Source organism: Cherax quadricarinatus, chromosome 49 (assembly GCF_038502225.1).
Source record: "Cherax quadricarinatus isolate ZL_2023a chromosome 49, ASM3850222v1, whole genome shotgun sequence".
In the NCBI taxonomy this organism is placed as follows: domain Eukaryota; kingdom Metazoa; phylum Arthropoda; class Malacostraca; order Decapoda; family Parastacidae; genus Cherax; species Cherax quadricarinatus.
The window spans coordinates 4,834,509-4,854,470 of record NC_091340.1 but is presented as its reverse complement, the minus strand read 5'-3'; the positions used below and the strand labels follow the sequence as shown (position 1 = coordinate 4,854,470).

The 19,962-nt window shown below is 38.1% G+C and overlaps 1 protein-coding gene across 7 annotated transcripts in view; it reads left to right on the top strand.

The window, feature by feature from the left end:
- Positions 1-10,384, top strand: part of LOC128696955 (uncharacterized) — a 92,935-nt gene extending 82,551 nt beyond the window's left edge. For all 7 annotated transcript variants that reach the window (XM_053788384.2, XM_070095128.1, XM_070095131.1 and 4 more), the window contains one exon: positions 1,186-10,384. In XM_053788384.2, the coding sequence (XP_053644359.2) occupies positions 1,186-9,262 (8,077 nt within the window). In that variant the 3' untranslated portion in view covers positions 9,263-10,384. The remainder of the gene's footprint in view (positions 1-1,185) is intronic.
- The last annotated feature ends 9,578 nt before the right edge of the window (positions 10,385-19,962 follow it).

Below are 19,962 nucleotides of genomic sequence, written 5' to 3'. Positions count from 1 at the left end.
TGACAAGTGTTGTTTGTTGTTGGGTGTATAAGGGCCACTGAAAGATAAGCCTTACATAGTGGTGGTGATGGCGGCAGCAGAGATGGCGGTGTTGTTAGTCACCCTATATACCTTCACCAGCATTGGAGGAGTCAGTTTCGTGCTGTCCTTTTTCTATCGATTAATCGCTTAACTTACTTGCTACACTTAATCCTACAATTATCGCTGGCTGGCACTATAGCCTGTATTGACTCCTGCTGCTTTAGTATCGTACATATCGTAGAATCACTGAAAAAGGCACATTCTCCCCTCTCTCTCTCAGCCCTTTACCAAAGAGCTGGCTGGCACTAGGAACTTTCTTTGGACCCATGGTGGATTATTTAGCAGTTGCAAGCACTAAAAAGAATGGAATAATACGAAATGCATCGTATGAACGCGTGGGATCGTGCTCACTGGCTGATAAACAATGGCACACTGAGTGTCGGGCTGCTGTTGCCGTGCAGACGTGTTCGGGATGAATTACTATTACTGAGCTCAATGACAATCACTGAGCCAATATTTCAACAAAAAAAGTGTTATGATTTTCGAATATTATGAAATCCGATGACTATGATATCCGGGGGTCCACTGTACCAAGATCATGGGGCCTCACCTTAAAGGTTGTACTATAGAAATAATTGTTTCATAGCCATATAGTATTTTTTTAATACATGGGAAAGTGAGACAATTCTTCCTCCATAAGTCATCTGTGTCATAAGAGATGACTAAAATGCCGGGAGCAAGGGCCTAGTAACACCTTTTTCCTGTATACGTTACTAAATTTAAAAAGAGAAACTTTCGTTTTTCTTTTTATGTCACCCGGCTTTGGTGGGATACGGCTGGTTCATTAAAAAAAAAATATAGTGGTATTTAAAAACCTTTCAATAGAACTGGCACTCCAGTTTGAAAAAAATTGTGTATGCAATGTCATCCAATAGCACTATACAGTGCAAAAATTTTAACAACTGATTTGTATGTTTTGGCTTGAATGTTTCTGGACATACTACTCCTTAACCCTCACTGTTCTTTTGATTTGATTTTTATTTGCCTTTCAACCATACTATATTTTGTCTTCAGAACAGGGTTTCTACTTAACATTTACAGTAAAAACTGTGATTTAACATATTGCTCTGGATTTTGTTAAAGTATATTCATGTATTTCATCAGGTCCCCTGCTGGAAGACGTACTGGACGGACCCGTAGTGTTTCTGAATCTGGCCAATGCCAGATTTCTGCTTCAGATGCTACTCATAGGCTATCTACCTTAGCAACACCAGGACGCATATCTAGCAATACCTTGCATGACACACTAACAAAATCTGAGCGACCAAGAAAGTCTAGACATGCAAGTGGAAAAGTGCATCATAGTGGCCGCAGTGCACGGGATGGAAAGTCACCTAATCAGGAAGGCAGCCAAGCCAGAAAGTTGTTATATCCACCAATTTCTGGAGGGTCACGGGAGGAAGATGAGAGCTCATCTGAAGCTAAAAGATCTCGAGCAACACCTTTGCCAGATATCATGCATGATTGGGAAATCATCGTGAAATCCCTAAAAGCTAATGAACGTCGTGAGAAACAAGAAGTTACCAAGGCATCTAGTTCAACTGGTGATAAGAGTAACCAAGGAGTGGAGCACAAGCATGTAGAACGAAGACCCACAGATGAAACTATTAATACTAATCGTAGATTGGACTTCTCAGATGGTCAGCATAAGATACCAGAAGAATCTGTTCCAGAACCTTCCAAAAGTATTGCAGAGGCTGATAGTGATAAAGAGAATACAAGGCTAAATGAGTCAGTAATTAAAGAACAGATAGATGTAAGAGAGCAGTTAGACGATGTTGAGAATAATGATGCTCAAAGTCCTGCCACTGGCACTACGGATGCTCTTGAGAATGGTCAACACAGTTCAGATAATTCAAAAAATATAACTAGTTTAGGAGAAACTAAATCTGCTAACAAGCTCGGCCCTTCTGGAAATAAATGTGAAGTACAAATCTTAGTAAGTACAACCCTACCTGGATCACATTCTGCTACCGATTCCAATAAAATTGGTGAGGATAGTGATGATAAACTTGAAAATAATAGCTGTGACGCTGATAGATCACAAGTGAAAAAGGTAAATGAAGAAAATAAAGTTAAAGAGAAAACTGATGTCTCACCTGTATCACCAGTGAAAAAAGTAATTGAAGAAAGTAAGTTTAAGGAGAAAGTTGGTGTTTCACCAGTGAAAAAGGTAATTGAAGTAAGTAAATTTAAGGAGAAAATTGGTGTTTCTTCTATATTGCCAGTGAAAAAGGTAATTGAAGAAAGTAATATAAAAGAAAAAATTGGTGCCTCACCTGTGTTATTAGTGAAAAAGGTAATTGATGAAAGTAAATCTAAAGAGGAAATTGGTGTATCATCTAATCCAGTTGATGATCTTAATGTTGTCAGTGCATCTACCAAGGTTCAAAAAGTGACTGTGGAGGACCCTTTATTTGAAAGCTCTGAAAATAAGAAGGAAATTAGTAGACATATAAATTTTTCTGTAGAACAGAAAAAAGATGAGCGATTGTTGTACTCTTCCTCTAAAACCAGTGGTAGTATTAGAACATCTAAAGATTTAGAAATACATAGTGAAAAGGAAAAACAGACACATCAGGTAGAAATGGCAACATCCATTGCAAAGTGTAGTAGTGATATAGTGGTAGATAGTGCATCATACAGTAGAGCTAGGAGAGGGAGGGGAATGGAATACCCCTCCAGTGAAATACTACAAGACCTAATCCAAAGGGATCCATCTTTGGAACAGTCTTCAGAGGATAATGTTAGTGATTTAAGTAACACGTCAAAGAAATCTGAAACTGAAATAACTGATTCAAAAGTGTGCGTACAAAATAAAGCTGTATTAGAACCTATTGAAGAAAACAGTCAAAAAATTTCTCTCCTCAAAAAGGATAGTTTATCAAAATGTGAAGCTAGTAATGAAGACAGATGTAAAACACAGTTTAAGAGACAAAATAATGATAGGAATAAACCGATAAGTGATTCAAAAAATATCAAAGAAACTGACCAAAATTTTATAAGGGAAGGAAAATCTGTATATAATAACAAAGAAATCAATATTATTTCTCATCCTCATATTTCACAGACCAGTATTAACGAATGCAATGATAAGGAGATTCAGAAAGACCAGAAAGTTAAAAGTGAAGTGCAGATTTTGCCAGCAGTAGGGTGTGTGTATAAGGAAAAAGGTAGGTATGAAAAAGTGGGTAGAGATGATTTCCATAAAATTAGTGCAAGTCAGGGACCTGCAGAGAAGCCTGGGATGCAAAACATTACAAACGTAGAACATGTAGAATTTAACGAAAAGAGTTCTAGTGAGACAGACCTGAAGAAATTTGACTCAAGGATTTCAGTTGCAGGAAAACCTGAAAGATATGAAAATTCTCAAAATATTAGTGATACTGGATATAATATTAGTGTAATAAGAATAGCACCAAAAGGAGAACCATCCTTCATTCAGAATAATAAGGTAGGTGCAGAAAAAGGGGGATTTAATGGGGAATGCACAGAGAAAGAATTCAGTGATAAACAGTCATTAAAAAAAACAGTTATCTCTCAGAGGGAATATGAGCAGCTGTTTGGATCATTAGAAGAGGATAAGACTAAGGTATATAACTTTGAGGGTTTTCATAGTTCTTTACCAGAAAGAAGGTGGGAGGATGAGTACTTTGGGGAGGATGTTTTGGCTGAAGAAGCATTTGAAGGTTTTGTTTCAGTTAGTACACACACCAGTACTGATCATTCTGAAAGACTTGTAGATTGTAATAATCAGGTTCAAGCTAATATTAGCTCTAGCACTATTCAAGTGTATGAAAGAGAAAAGTCATTAAGACCATTTAATTTAGATGATGGAAGAGCCTGTCATGAATGTCAGCTATTATTTGAAACTAATGAGGAAAAATATCAGCATCAGCGAATTGGTCATAGGCGCGTTTATGAGTGTGTGCTGGATGAAGGCCATTGTAGAAAGATTGTTGGAGCTGTGCAGTATCATGCACATTTATGGGAACACCATGAGCCTTTAATTGCACGAATGCTGGAAGATCTCGCTGCTGATGTTACATCCTGTACTCTGGCTGGGTCGACCTCTAACCTTACTCGCCCATGTCGAGTATGCTTGTGCTTGTTAGCACAGCCCACTCGACAGTTACATGAGCTTTTGGTACATGGACAAGTGTCAAGTATGCTGACTTTGGGCTCTCCATCTCCACAGGCAAGTGTGTGGTGGACAGGTAAGGGTTTGTCATGGACATGTCACCAGTGCTGCTCTACCTCTTTGGTTCAAAATCCTCAGCACTTCTTGATGGTATGTGCTCCACATGCCTTCCCAAAGATATTAGCAAACCACCTGGTAAATGTTCATCTATTGAGCGATACTTTATTGCATGGTTGGTGGTTGCTATTACGTCTTCTTCATGTTTTGCCTCCACTTTGCCGATCATCATTGTCCTCAATGTTAGCTCTTGGATTACACAGCAATATATCTTTTGCACGTTGTCTAATATGTAAACGGTCTTTAGCATTTATTGTGAGTCCACAGTTGGATGAATCACGTGGCTTGTGTGGGGGGTGTTGGGGTATAGTGAAAGACAGCCTTTCATGCTGGTATCTTTGTGGATACTCATGTCCAGGTAATCAATTTCAGTTAACTTCCCACCTAATTGCAAATCACAAGAATCAGATAGCAGGAGGCTGGTGTGTATTTTGTGGACTGTGGGCAAACTCCCTACTTCCTCATGTATTTAGGCATACATTTGTTAAAAAATGTGCTCCACGTTTTACATGTAGTTTTTGCCCTGCTATCTTAATTGAACAGGATGTCTTGTCTTGGGTGGTGCACTCTTGGGGATGTCATGTTTTTCCTTGCCCATTTCCTACATGCAAGACTCGCCACTTTGATTTTGAGCCAGGTGAGCAGCCTATGCTTGGGCAAACAGTGGCTCATTCATCTATACATCTAGCTTCCCATATTAATGCATGTCATCTTCCCAGTGAGGAAGAATTAAACTTAGATGAAATAAGTTTAATTCTTCAGTGGGTTCGCGGAGGGCGTGGAGGACTACTGTCTTCCTTGGATGCTCAGTCACTAAATGCAGTCTGGCATAGTCATACTGGGGACTTGTTTACATTACTTGGTGTAGGTCACCACCTAACTCCTTCTGCTACTGTAAAAGTATGGACATCATGTGTGCTGTGTGGATGCTCAACTACTCTGACACTAAGGTATGCAGACCTGAGCCCAGCACCCCTATGTCCACATTGCCATCTGGCTCTCCATCGGTGCCAGGCTGGTCCACCTTGGCATTGCCCTGCTCAATCTTGTAGCTTTTATAGTCCACAAGCATCTGGTCTTTATGATCATCTTATGGAATCCCCTAAACATCGGCAAACAATAAAACCACCCTTAAAGTATGTTAAACTACCAAGTTGTTGTTCAAAGTGTAATATGTCCAGGATGTTTAAGGATCGTCTGACATTATTTTGTCACCAGTTGTTGTCACACACTCTTGCTTGCTTAATTTGTCCTTTTCATGCTGTAACAATTACATCTCTGCAACACCATCGGACTACTTGTCATGATCTGAGGTCTTTGGATGCTGTTTGGGTACGCCTTAACCATAAGCAACAGGTAAAAGAAAAGTACAAAATGCAACATCCGAAGGTAGTAGATAAGGATGATGGATGTGTGATTCTTGTAGGTATTAATGCAAGTGGTGGTGTTGTAGCACAATGTGACCCTTTAATTTATGTTCCTTTGTTAATGGACACCCCTCAAGGAAACATTCAAGAGAATTCAGTGGAGGAGATGGGAAGTAACCATGAGGTTAGGGAGGAGACTGTAGAGAGTGAGGATGATGCAGTTCCTGGCTGGTGTGGGTCATTGTGTACAGTATCTATGTCTCCCCACAAATTTACTCCACCCACCAGTGACCTTACAGTTTCACCTGACAAAAATATCACCTTTAAGAAAGAGACAGTAGAGGCAGGACAGCAGATTGCAGATACACCACATGTTCCTGATTCTGGAATATCAGAAATTGTGAAGACGGATGAAAGCAGTGTGCTGTCTTCTGGAGTCAAAGACTATGAAATAAAAAAAGTGGAGGAGGACAATGAAGTAGAACAGAAAGATGCAGATGATGATGATGACAGTGGGAGTGAGCCACCTTTACAGATTGATACAGCTGCTGCATCACCTAACTCGCCACGTGGCTCTTGTCCACCCAGTCCTGGGTCTAATTTACCTAACTCGAATGGTAGTCAGGCAGACACTGTTTCATCTGCTATACCCACTAGCATGGAAGGAAATCCATCTTCAGAAATGAAAGACTTGGAGAGCACAAAAGCTTCTCCATCTATTTCGTGTTCTAAAGCTTCACCATCTAAGGAATTTAGTAAGTCTGACAGACAAGAAAATTCAGACCCCTCACAGTCAGAAGGAGGAACACCAACTTTTGGATTAGTTGATACTCTTAACAATGTTGTGGCACAAACTATTCGGACTATGACTGAGGCCTTAACAGAATTACAAAAAAATGGTGAAGAGAAAGATAAAGATGTTCCATCAGAACAAACCAAGTCTCAATCTGTATCAGAGATGGTGCCACATAAATCTGTTCAGGAGGTAGAATACGCTGTTAAAAAGAAGATTCCAAGGGAGAAACAAAGTAGGAGAGGAGAGCCAAAGGCTGTACCAAAGGGCCTTGGGGAAAATGCCGATATTGATGAGACTTCTATGGGGGAGAACATTTTGCGTGATCTTAGTGATAAATTTACTGGTCAGTGTGTAGAATGTGGTGTGAGTGTTCTTTTACCTCGCCTTTTACTACATGTGAATGAAGCTCACCCTCGTTCACTTGTTACCTGTACTTGTGGAGCTTTTCAAGGAAGTCTCTATGCTTTTTTGGTTCACTCTTTCCATTTATCCCACTTGCCAAGTGAGGCACGTCCCTTTGTATTAACTGAGCAAGATGGAACCCAAAGGACCATGGTAGTACTGGAAGCTAGAGCCTCTCCTTCCATTAGTTACACTTTTCCATGCTTTAAATGTGGCAAACGCTTTAAACAGGAAAAGTCCAGACAACTTCATTACAATTTGTGTAAACTTGAAAAAAAGTTTGAGTGTGAAGTCTGTGGAGAAAAGTTTGTGCGTGATCATCACCTGGTCAAACACAAAGAATGGAAACACAATCCCCAGACTTGCCCTCACTGTGGAAAGTGTTTTACTTCTGAGGTCTCCTTAACTCAACATGTTCTTCATATTCACAAAAAGCAGTTAATTCACAAATGTGAACATTGTGGTGATCGTTTTGGCACTCGCTCGAGGTTAAGAGTCCACATACGTATTCACACAGGGGAAAGACCACATAAATGCCAACATTGTACACAGGCATTTGTGTCAAGAAATTTGTTGGCAAAACATGTGGCTACTGACCACCCTAGCCAGTCAGCTAATTACCAGTCTGACTCCAGCGAAGACTTGAGTAAATACAAAAGCCGAAAGCATAGAACCTCCTTGGACAAGACAGTGAAGGACAAAAGCAACAAGAACAGTGATTCAGGGTCAGACAGTTCAGAGTGCGAAGCACCAGTAGAAGCAGATTCAGTTCCACCTCGCAAATTTGACGATGATGACAAAGCAGCTGAAGAGGAATTCCAGACTAGGCTTGTTATGCTAGCAATGACAGAGTCAGATTTAGATACTTCAGATACAGACACTGAAAAATCTCCTGTTAATCCTAAGAAAAATACACAGAACAAGCCAGTAAGTAACAAACAGAAAGTACCCGAACCAGTAAAAGTAGAGAAAGATGAAACATACCAGGAAGAAGAATTACAAAGTCATCATTTAGATATTCACGGGAAGCATGCAGAACAGAAAAGACGAAAATTAGTGGATGGTTCCAGTGGTGTAGTTGGAGCTATTGGCGGAACGGTTGATGAAAATCCACCATCTCCTAAAGTGCGAGAAGACATGGTGCAGATAATTGACCGTGCTGTAGGAATACGGTGTGGCCCGTGCCATTTGACATGGAATGACCCAGCAGGAAAATTGCTTCATATGTACCTGGTTCACCCTCAGCTTGTTCTAAACTTAGGACTCACTGACTGTGCTTTTTGTGACCATTCTTTCACAACTGCAGATGACATTAATGATCATCATTTAGCTTATCACCAACGTGCAATGCTACCAAATGGAACATTTCGATGTTTATGTGGCTTGGTGTTTCGTGAGGATGGAGCTTATTACTTTCATCTTTATTATGCTCATAAAGCTCAAAGAGCACTGAATGTTGGTGGAGAGATTGTGTGTCGTGTGTGTGAAGCTCGGCCTCGTCTTAACAAGATTGTCGACTTGGTTGTGCATCTTAGTGACACACATACAATGTTTGATCATGTAAGAGTTAATGATGCATACATGTGTAATTTTTGCTACAAGGCTTTTGAATCATGGACTGTTCTTAGCCTGCATTTTTTCATGGTACATAAAGCTACTAAGAGTCAGACACTTAGTTATGATTGTCCGTACTGTGATGGAGCTTCACCTTGGCATTCTCTCGAAGCTTTACAGTATCACTTGGATAATGTACACCCTGCTCGACACCGTGTGCACAAAGTTCCAGAGAATTCGTGTAGTATATATATGCCTGCTACTCGTGTTGCTTCAACCACATCCACACAGTCATATTCAGGGAACAAGAGGAAGAAATCCATGACCACTGGTGGTGGCAAACCACCTCCAAAAAAGCGAAAACGAATGTCAAAGAAGGGTCCTCGTGATGATGGAGGCAACATGGAGGCAGATGAAACTCTTTATTGCATATGTCAGTGTCCTTATGATGAAGTATCTGACATGATAGGCTGTGACAATCCTTCTTGTCGTTACCAGTGGTTTCATTTTGAATGTGTGGGAATTATGGCTGCTCCAGAGGGTAATTGGTATTGTCCTGAGTGCACAACTACTCTCAAATCAACCCATAAACAGCAACCACATGCTGATCTTTATGAATATTATAGTAACTATGATGCGGATTCTCATCCGGCACCAAAACCACCCAGCCAACGACACCGCTCCTCGTCATCGTCGTCATCTTCCTCCTCCTCCTCCTCTTCATCCAGTGACTCCTCCTCATCCTCTTCAAGTAGTGATTCTAGCAGTGATAATGAAAATGAAAATAATCATAATAATGACTGATATTTTTTTCATATTTTTCAGTTAATTTCAATAGTGTATGAAGTCCAAACTGTAAAAAAAAGTGTTGATCCTTCACTGCTTAAACCTTTAAATAATAATCTGGTTTCATATCTTCTCTTTATTGTTCTTCTATCCTATATTTTCTTAGTCTTATTCTTTACATCTTTGTCCCTTTGCTTTAGGAATATCTTGTTTCACTTAACATTTATTTTTTTAAAATCTGTTTCTTCCTTCTTCATAATTGAAAGTTATTATTGCAGTAGAAATGGTGTTATAGGTACAGTACCTGAAAACTGGAACTGGTAAGAGAGCACTGATATATGGAACACTAACTTTAAACTCTAAAACCATTAGTGTACAATTGACATTACCTTATACTTGGGTCTAGCCTGTATTGCTCTTGATCATGTTTTGTCCATGTGACGACAACTTATATTTGCTGTGTAAGTTATTCATTCCTAAGTATTAATAAAGGAATAAGCCCAGATGTTAAGAGTAGCTTCATGAGAACAATTTTAATCATGATTGTGTATAATAAACTTTAATCATGTGCAAGTTTGACAGCACTTAGGGTTGGAAATACTGGATTGCTGTGCCAAATAGCATCAAGCTATCATTTGTTGCAGTTTTTAATTGGTCTGTTAGAGACTGTAATGTAGCAAAACACATTAATTATATTGTACGATTTATATAATATTCAACAAATAGGATGATAGAGAAAATTTCCATGTTTATCGATGTTTTATCATGGGTAGGATGATTTGGTTCAAGTTAAGAACTTGAGAAAATCTCATTGGAATTTTTGTTACTATGAAGGGATTTTGCTTGTAGTCTTTAGTAAATGCATTATTTTCTTAAAATTTTTTGAGGAGAGGAAAATTGGTTATACCTGTTTTTTTTTTTCAGTATTAATTATCCATACCTATATTTGGTCATACAGTACGTAGTAAAATCCTGGATGTTTTCACTTCTGGTCTTTGTTTTTATCATATAAGCCATGTATTACAAAATGTTCATGTTGATATGTACCTCGACATTTGGCAGGGAAGAAAATGTGCATTGGCTCATTATTTTGGATGCTTATTAAAATTAGTGTAATTTGATTGTAATATATATATATATATATATATATATATATATATATATATATATATATATATATATATATATATATATATATATATATATATATATATATATATATATATATATATATATATATATATATATATATATATATATATATATATATATATATATATATATATATATATATATATATATATATATATATATATATATATATATATATATATATATATATATATATATATATATATATATATATATATATATATATATATATATATATATATATATAATATATATATATATATATATATATATATATATATATATATATATATATATATATATATACATATATATATATATATATATATATATATATATATATATATACATATATATATATATATATATATATATATATATATATATATATATATATATATATACATATATATATATATATATATATATATATATATATATATATATATATATATATATATATATATATATATATATATATATATATATATATATATATATATATATATATATATATATATATATATATACACATATATATATATATATATATATATATATATATATATATATATATATATATATATATATATATATATATATATATATATATATATATATATATATATATATATATATATATATATACATATACATATATATATATATATATATATATATATATATATATATATATATATATATATATATATATATATATATATATATATTATAGCTCTTATTCAAGAATTCATGTACAAAGTTTATTAGTAAAGCCTGTATAATTATTGAACTTTGTTTTGTAGGTGGAACAAGGGAAGAAAACTAGTTGTAAACTTCATGGAAAACTGTTGTGAAACAAAATATCCTGTGAGAAGTAAATTTTGTGGAGGAATATAGTTAGTCACTTTGAAAGGAAATGTAGAGGAGTTTAATAGCCCATTTCAAAATGTTTGTCGGATGAAAATAAGACATTGTTTTACTTTTATGTGGCTCTTTTTAATATTTAATGTCATTCTAGTTTTCTTAGGAGCTACTGTACGTGTATTTGTATACCTGACGAAGATGATAAGTACTGGTATAGTATCTGTGGTTGAATTGCTACATACGTATATGGCAAAATTTAATATTGTATATTATTATTGAACAAAGTGTGTTTTTTGGTTCAGCTTGTATGGATGCTGTTAATTCATTTTATTGAAGTCTGAATTATGGAAAGTAAATTCTGAAATGTACTTCAATGAAATATAGAAGTATTTTTTCCAATTTTATTGTTATTAATAATGTCTGTTTTTAATCTATGAACTATTCATTTATTAATGTACCTCTTTTGTATTTTTCTGTTGGTTCTTTAATAGAAAAAAATTTCATTTTATAATATGGGCTGTTCATCAGTTTGTGTTCAAGTAATGGAATGTAAATAATGGGATGAATATTATTTTTTTGTGGAAATCTTATTGTAGGACTCCTTTGTCTTTCAAGGTACAGTTATATGATTTAAAATCAGTAATTTTTTACTTTAATCATGATAAAGTCTGAGTTATCTCTTATTAATATTTATTATTTGCACAAGTTCACTAAAGATTTCATATAGTGAATTTTTTGACTGCAAAACTTGAAAAAGATCATTCCATAACCTAGGTTAAATAATAAAAAAAATAAGTTTAAGTAAAAAATTAATGCTTTTAACAGTTAAAAGAGAATGTCCTAGGACATAAATGTGATCCTTTATTTAAAAATGGGAAAAACCTTGCTCTGGTAAGCTGGTGGTTGCTTAACTTTGGGTATATAACATGTGCAAGCCAGCAGTTGCTTAATCGCAGGTATGCCATACCAATAAGCCAGTGGTTGCTTAAGAGTGAGCAGGTCATTGACAAATTCCCATGTCTGGAAACACTTACCTGTTAGGTGAAGAATAAAACACCAGTTAAAAAGTGCAATCGTAGTTCTGCTTCTACTTAGTGACAGGATCAGTTTCACTGCTTTATTTAACTTAATCTTTATAAATAATGCTTATTCTAGTTTATGAGCTTACACTCAATTAACTGATTTTTGAGAGTATTAAAATAATCCAACTTTAAGTAACTGTTTTATATTCATCTACAATATTCTTAATTCTTAAGTCTGGTACAGTTAATTTCTTTAAGTGTTTCTTGGAATGTGTTAGATGAAATTCTTAATGTAGCTTCAAAGCAAACATCTGCATATTTAAATATACAAATTGTGACAAGCTACATAGGGCTGATATTGCATAGGGGTAAGACATTTTTACAATTGCAACTCATAGATCCAAGTATGGGAAATAAAATCATATAAGTGTTAAAACAATTTGGTATGCAGTACCTGAACATTATTTAAATTTTAACTTAATCAGGCTCTTGAATTCCAGAAATAATAAATGACTCCAGTTCCTTAGTTAAACATACTTGTTATTGCAATCACTGAATGCCATACCATGTTCAATTGTTTATTTCTCTGGTAAAAAATAGTGTGTGTGTGTGTGCAGAGCAAGCCTTTATTTGCAGACAGACATTTTGCTTTAAGTAGAACTCTACTAAGAGTGAAAGTGACTGTAAATAAATATTTACTCAGTGCATAGTATCTTTACTTTATTTGTGTACAAGCTTGCCATCCAACATATTTATTTCTCATCCAAACTAGCATATCTTGGTCATTTCTTGCAATACTACACACATTACTGCAGATAAAATGTACAACAGGCAGAGTCACTTTTGTAAAATGAAATTAATATTACTTGACCTGAAACCAAAAGTACAGTAATATTGAGAAAATTTTTACAATATTTAAATTAGAAGGCAGATGTACTATTTGAAGTATTCCCTTTGTGTAAATAGATTGTTTGATAAACTTTATCTGTTAAGCTGATTTTCTATGTCAATAAACAGTACAAGAGAACTAGTTTTATCTTTGTGTTTACATTATTTACAACTAAGACTAATAGTGCAGGACTGATATGCCTTTACAGGGTCAGTTATGTTTTCGAGCTTTCTCAAAAATAGTTTTAAGAGTGAAATTCTTAAAACCTTGTCCAGAGGTCTATGTTCATTTCCTCCTCAACCAGACTTGTAGCCCGTGACCTGCAAACTTTCCTCTGGATGAGACCCATTGGTGAGCACCAAGCTTGAATGAGTGGATAAGGGTTAAAATATGAAGTTCATTCCTGACCCTGTCAAGACAATTGGTTGGATATATTTGGCTGGGGTCATTCATTCGTGCAAGGGAGGTTTCTTGATGCCAGTGAGGGACCCTTGATCTAAGGAATTGTACTTGTGCTTTTCCCCCTTGGATTGAACCTGAATGCCTCCCATTGCTCCTAGGTGCTGTATGACCTCTATGGGTTTAGCACTCCCTTATTAGTGTAATAGTAATTGGCCATGTATGCATTGGACCCTCTAGCTGGGAGATTAGTGTTATCATGTTATGTAGGATCACACTGGCTGGGATTTTCCCTCGCTAGAGTACCCACAGCCTGCTAATTTTTATTGATCATTGATACTGTGTGTGGAAACCTATATTTTTGTTAGTGGGTTTGGGTTTGAGAAGAACTTGCCTAGTATGGGCCAAGAGGCCTACTGCAGTATTCATTCTTATGTTCTTATGAGCTCCAGGGGTCAACACTTCTGCAGTGAATGATGGCTGATCAACCAGGCTGTTACTGCTAGCCACATGCAATCTAACACATGAACCACAGCCTGGGTGGTTAGGCACTGACTTTAGGTATCTGTCCGGTTCCCACCTGAAGGTGGGTAGAGGTCTAATGGTAATCCCACGGCTCTGTATGACCCTTGTAGGTTTAGCACTTCTTTTTTTTATTACAATAATAATAATACTGGTAATCCCCATTTATGTATGCTGGGAGGCTGTTGAAAAGCCTTGGGCTTTCTCTCCGTGCTTTTCACGGGGGGGGGGGGGGGGGGGGGTTACACCATCTGCTGAGTCTTGCTTTCATAGGAAGTGATTTCTGTGTGCAGATTTAAGACCAGTCCCTGTAGGATTTTCAAGGTGTAACTTATGATGTACCTTTCTCATCTGCACTCACGAGTACAGATATAGGGCTTTCAAATGTTCCCAGTAATTGAGGTGGTGTATGGAACATGTATGTGTAGTGAAGGTCTTCTGTACATTCTCCAGATATGCAGCTTCACCTTCCTTGAATGGGGCTATTAGTGTACATCAGTATTCCAGCCTAGATAGAACAAGTGACTAGAAAGAGGATCATTAATGGCTTGGCATCCCATGTTTTGAAGGTTACCATAATCCATCCTATCATTTTCCTCACAGTTGTGATAACACTGTTGTAGTCCTTGAAGATGAGATCCTCTAACATTATCACTCATAAGTTCACATTAGTTTTTCACTCTTGTGTAGTTAGAATTTGTCTTATATTCTGTTCTAGTTTTGAATTTTTCACTCAAGTTTTCTGTAATGGAGTAGCTGGAATTTCTCCTCATTAAACATCAGATTGTTTTGTGAGGCCCATTGGAAGACTTGGCTTATATCCCTGTTTCATTATTATTATTATTATTATCAAAGGGGAAGCGCTAAACCCGGAGGATTATACAGCGCCTGGGGGGGGGGGGATGTGGAAGGCATTCAGGCTTAATTTGGGGAACTGGAGCACAGATCCAATTCCCTAAATCAAGAGCCCCTCACCAACATCAAGGAACCTTCCTTGAGGGGATCCCTGTTTCATGCTTTAGATGCATTCCATGCCTATGACAGCTGTACTAAGCTCACTCAGGCTATAAATTTAATTTCATGTAAGAATCTTCAGTACAATTTATGAACTATACTGATCACATATGGAGATGTATATCACATGTAGGATTGCTGATAGAAATAGGACTGAATAGCTCCAGTGAATTGGAGTTACCTTCACTTCCTTTGATCAAACATAGACTTCCTCCCATAACTCAGACACTGACTACAGAATTATTGTTCTGGTGAGCAACACTGTTGGATGGATAAAATTAAAATGGGAAATTCAGTGTGGCTGCCTGAACATCAGTCTGGTCATGCTTTGCAGTGTGCTGGTGTTTGCATACTGGTTCACTTATACATTTGATGCTTAGACGCAGTTTGCAAGCTTTAGTTCACGATCTAGTTTGTGGATAATGGGCTTGAGTGAATACAGTACATGTACTGTGGACCCTCGACCAGCGATGGCATCGATTAACGATAAATCTGACTAGCGATACATTTTATCGCAAAAATTTTGCCTCAATTAGCGCTAAAAAACTCGACCAACACTATTCGTTCCGTCTGAGACTCGTCCACTTCTGGCCAGTGTTTACAAGCCAGCCAGCCACCGCGCGGTCGCTTCCAAGCATACAATCGGAACATTTCATATTATGACAGCCTTTTTAGTGATTGCACCTGCAAAATAAGTCACCATGGGCCCCAAGAAAGCTTCTAGTGCCAACCCTACAGCAAAAAGGGTGAGAATTACTATGGATATGAAGAAAGAGATCATTGCTAAGTATGAAAGTGGAGTGCGTGTCTCCGAGCTGGCCAGGCTGTACACAAAACCCCAATCAACCATCGCTACTATTTTGGCCAAGAAAACGGCAATCAAGGAAGCTGTTCTTGCCAAAGGTGCAACTATGTTTTCGAAACTGAGATCGCAAGTGATAGAAGATGTTGAGAGACTGTTATTGGTATGGATAAACGAAAAACAGATAGCAGGAGATAGCATCTCTCAAGCGATCATATGTGAAAAGGCTAGGAAGTTGCATGACGATTTAATTAGAAAAATGCCAGCAACTAGTGGTGATGTGAGTAAATTTAAGGCCAGCAAAGGTTGGTTTGAGAGATTTAAGAATCGTAGTGGCATACATAGTGTGATAAAGCATGGTGAGGCTGCCAGTTTGGACCAAAAAGCAGCTGAAAAATATGTGCAGGAATTCAACGAGTACATAGACAGTGAAGGACTGAAACCTGAACAAGTGTTTAATGGTGACACTGACAATGTTGTGAAACAATTTAGGAATGTCATAAAGGAACGGGAGGTAAAGGCCTCTATGGGCAGATACGTTGTGTGACAGAGGTCCAGTGACTCTCAAGCTGGTCCTAGTGGCATTAAAAGAAGAAGGGAAGTAACCCCAAAAAAGGACTTGCCACCTCAAGTCCTACGACAATCAACACACTCCCCTCTTCCCATCCCATCAATCATCACCAGATCTTCAATAGAGGTAAGTGTCATGTAACTGTGCATGTCTTCTTCAGTTTGTGTGTACTAAAATTAATATTTCATGTGTTAAAATTTTTTTTTTCAATACTTTTGGGTGTCTTGTACGGATTAATTTGATTTCCATTATTTCTTATGGGGAAAATTAACTTGACTAACGATTATTTTGACTAACGATGAGCTCTCAGGAACGGATTAATAGCGTTAGTCGAGGGTCCACTGTACTTATATGAGTTTGGGGGACATTAGATAAGTGGGGTGGTGCTGTGCTTACCACTCTGGATTGGTATAATGAACCAGGGGAAGCGCTGAACCCGTAAGATTATAGTGTCGGGGGGGGGGGGGGGATGTGGATGGTATTGAGGCTTAATTTACTAGACGCTCTGTCATCTCCGATCATCCTTTGTACCTCTATGGCTCCCGTATCCCTGAACGTGATACAGTCAAGTTTCTGGGCCTCCTCTTTGACCGTAGGTTATCCTGGAAACCTCACATTACCTCTTTGAAGGCAACTTGTCACAGCCGGCTGAATCTTCTTAAAACCCTTGCTCATCTTTCATGGGGAGCTGATCGTCAAACCCTCCTTCGCCTACATTCCACCCTCATTTTATCGAAACTTGATTATGGTGACCAGATCTATTCAGCGGCATCTCCTGCTACTCTCTCTAGCCTTAACCCCATCCATCACCAAGGATTACGTTTATGCCTTGGTGCTTTTCGTTCTTCCCCTGTTGAGAGCCTCTATGCAGAAGCGAATGTTCCATCCTTGTCTGATCACCGTGATGCCCATTGCCTTCGCTACTATGTACACTCTCATGATCTCCACAATCCTTACATTTATAGAATGGTCACCGATATTAGCAGACATTCTTTATTTGTTCGCTGCCCCTGTTTACTCCGTCCCTTCTCTCTTCGCCTTCATTTGCTCTTGTCTTCTCTTCAATTACCACCTTTCTATGTTCATGTAGCATCTCACTTTTCCCTACCCCCCTGGGAAGTTCCAGCTGTTCGAGTCTGTCCTTTCTCTCTCCCTTGCTCGAAAGCCCAACTGTCTATGGTCGCTTCCCACTCTCTTTTTCTTGACCACTTCCACACTCATTCTCATGCCATTGCTGTGTACACAGATGGCTCTAAGTCTTCTGACGGCGTAGGATTCGCAGCAGTGTTTCCGGACAGCATCGTGCGAGGGCATTTACTATCTTCGGCTAGTATTTTTACTGCTGAATTGTATGCCATCCTTGCAGCACTTACCCGTATTGCATCTATGCCTGTGTCATCATTTGTGGTTGTCTCAGACTCCCTTAGTGCTTTACAGGCTATACAGAAATTTGATACGCCTCACCCCTTAGTCCTCCGTATCCAACTTTGGTTACGCCGCATCTTTACCAAGCATAAAGATATTGTTTTTTGTTGGGTCCCTGGTCATGTTGATGTACAGGGCAATGAACAGGCAGACACTGCTGCGCGGTCAGCAGTACATGGCCTACCAATTTCATATAGAGGTACGTATTCCATTTATGGACTATTTTGCTGCAATATCTTCCCACCTTCACACCCATTGGCAACACTGTTGGTCTACTATGCTCGGTAACAAACTTCAATCTATTAAACCGAGTATAGGTTACTGGCCGTCTTCTTATCACCAGTGTCGAGGTTGGGAGACTACTCTCTCCCGTCTTCGCATTGGCCATACTCGTCTTTCTCATGGATATCTCATGGAGAGGCGCCCTGCTCCTCTCTGTGAGAAATGCCAGGCTCCATTATCGGTCAGCCACATTCTGTTGGACTGCCCACTTTATCAACGAGCACGTAGAATTTACCTCCGTCGTCGTCTTTGCTCCGCTACTCTCTCTTTACCTTCCCTTCTCGCTGATGGACCCACCTTTCATCTGGACTCTCTCATTGACTTTTTGACAACAACTGACTTACTTCACAAATTCTGATACCTTCAGCCCTTTCTACCTCAATCTCTTGCTACCCTCTACCCCCATACTATCCTCTGCCCCGCTGTTTTCTGTAACCTACTGATCATCCCTCCTCCCTTCTGCCGCCCAATACCCTCGCTTCCTTCCCTACCCTGCAGAGCTGTATAGCCCTTGTGGCTTAGCGCTTCTTTTTGATTATAATAATAATAATCAGGCTTAATTCAGGGAACTGGAGCACAGGTCCAGTTCCCTAGATCAAGAGCCCCTTACCAGCATCAAGAAACCTTCCTTGAGGGGAACCAGGGTCAAAAAGTATTGATGGTTAGGCACTTTTTAGGTTCTGTGGCTGTCACCAGGCTCTTTGTATCTGCTTTAATTTGCCCCTTCAATAAACCTTGGGCATTTAGCATGTTTGGTGCTGTATTTTTTAAGTCCCTAGGCAGGGTGGTGTTTATTTATTAATGTGAACTTAGAGTGCAGCACATTTACAGTTCATGATTTTTCAGTAACCTGCAGATCGTTATTCTGTTGACAATTTTTTTCCAGCACGGACTTAGTCATTGCAAGATTGCTTTTATCATGATTGGTACTTTTTATTTATTAAAAACCTGTTTTACTTCAAACTACAATTAGGATCTGGCCATCCACCCTCCATTATTTCTACTGGCTGAATTATTATTATAATCAAGGGGGAAGCACTAAACACGTAGGATTATACAGAGCCTGTGGGGGGATGTGGAAGGTATTCAGGTTTAATTCAGGGAACTGGAGCACATATCCAATTCCCTAGATCAAGAGCCCCTCGCCAGCATCAAGGAGCCTTCCTTGAGGGGTCTACTGGCTGAAGAAAGGTGTACCTGTTATTATATCATGAAGGAGTACAACTGCGAAAATCAGGTATGCAGCTGTTTTTCCAGGAAGAATGAATCAAAATACATAGAGCTGGCAAGTATTTAAACGAAGAGTTATAGGGTAAACTACACATGCAATTTTTACTAATGTTATACACTTTGTGATCACGGCCGCCACATCTTTTGTTGCAGTTTGACTTGAAGCGTATATCATCTATGACATACTACTATACAGAAAGTCCCTTGTTATGCAGAGCATTCTGAGTAAATTATGTAGATTTTGCCCCAAGGATGCGACCCACACCAGTTGGCTAACACCCTGGTACGTGTTTTACTGTTAGGTGAACAGGGACAGCAGGTGTCTTAAGGAAACACGACCTAATCTTGTCTACCCATACAGGGGATTGACCCCCAGACCACAGTGTGAGAGCTGAGTGCCTAGCAGTCGAGATACGGGACACCTATGATAATTTCAGCTTCTCCGGGTTACCTGTGTAAGGACACGGCGCTGTATAACCTCTGTAGGTTTAGCACTTCTTTTTTATTATAATATTTAAGGACAGAGTTTAACCGGTTTAGCTG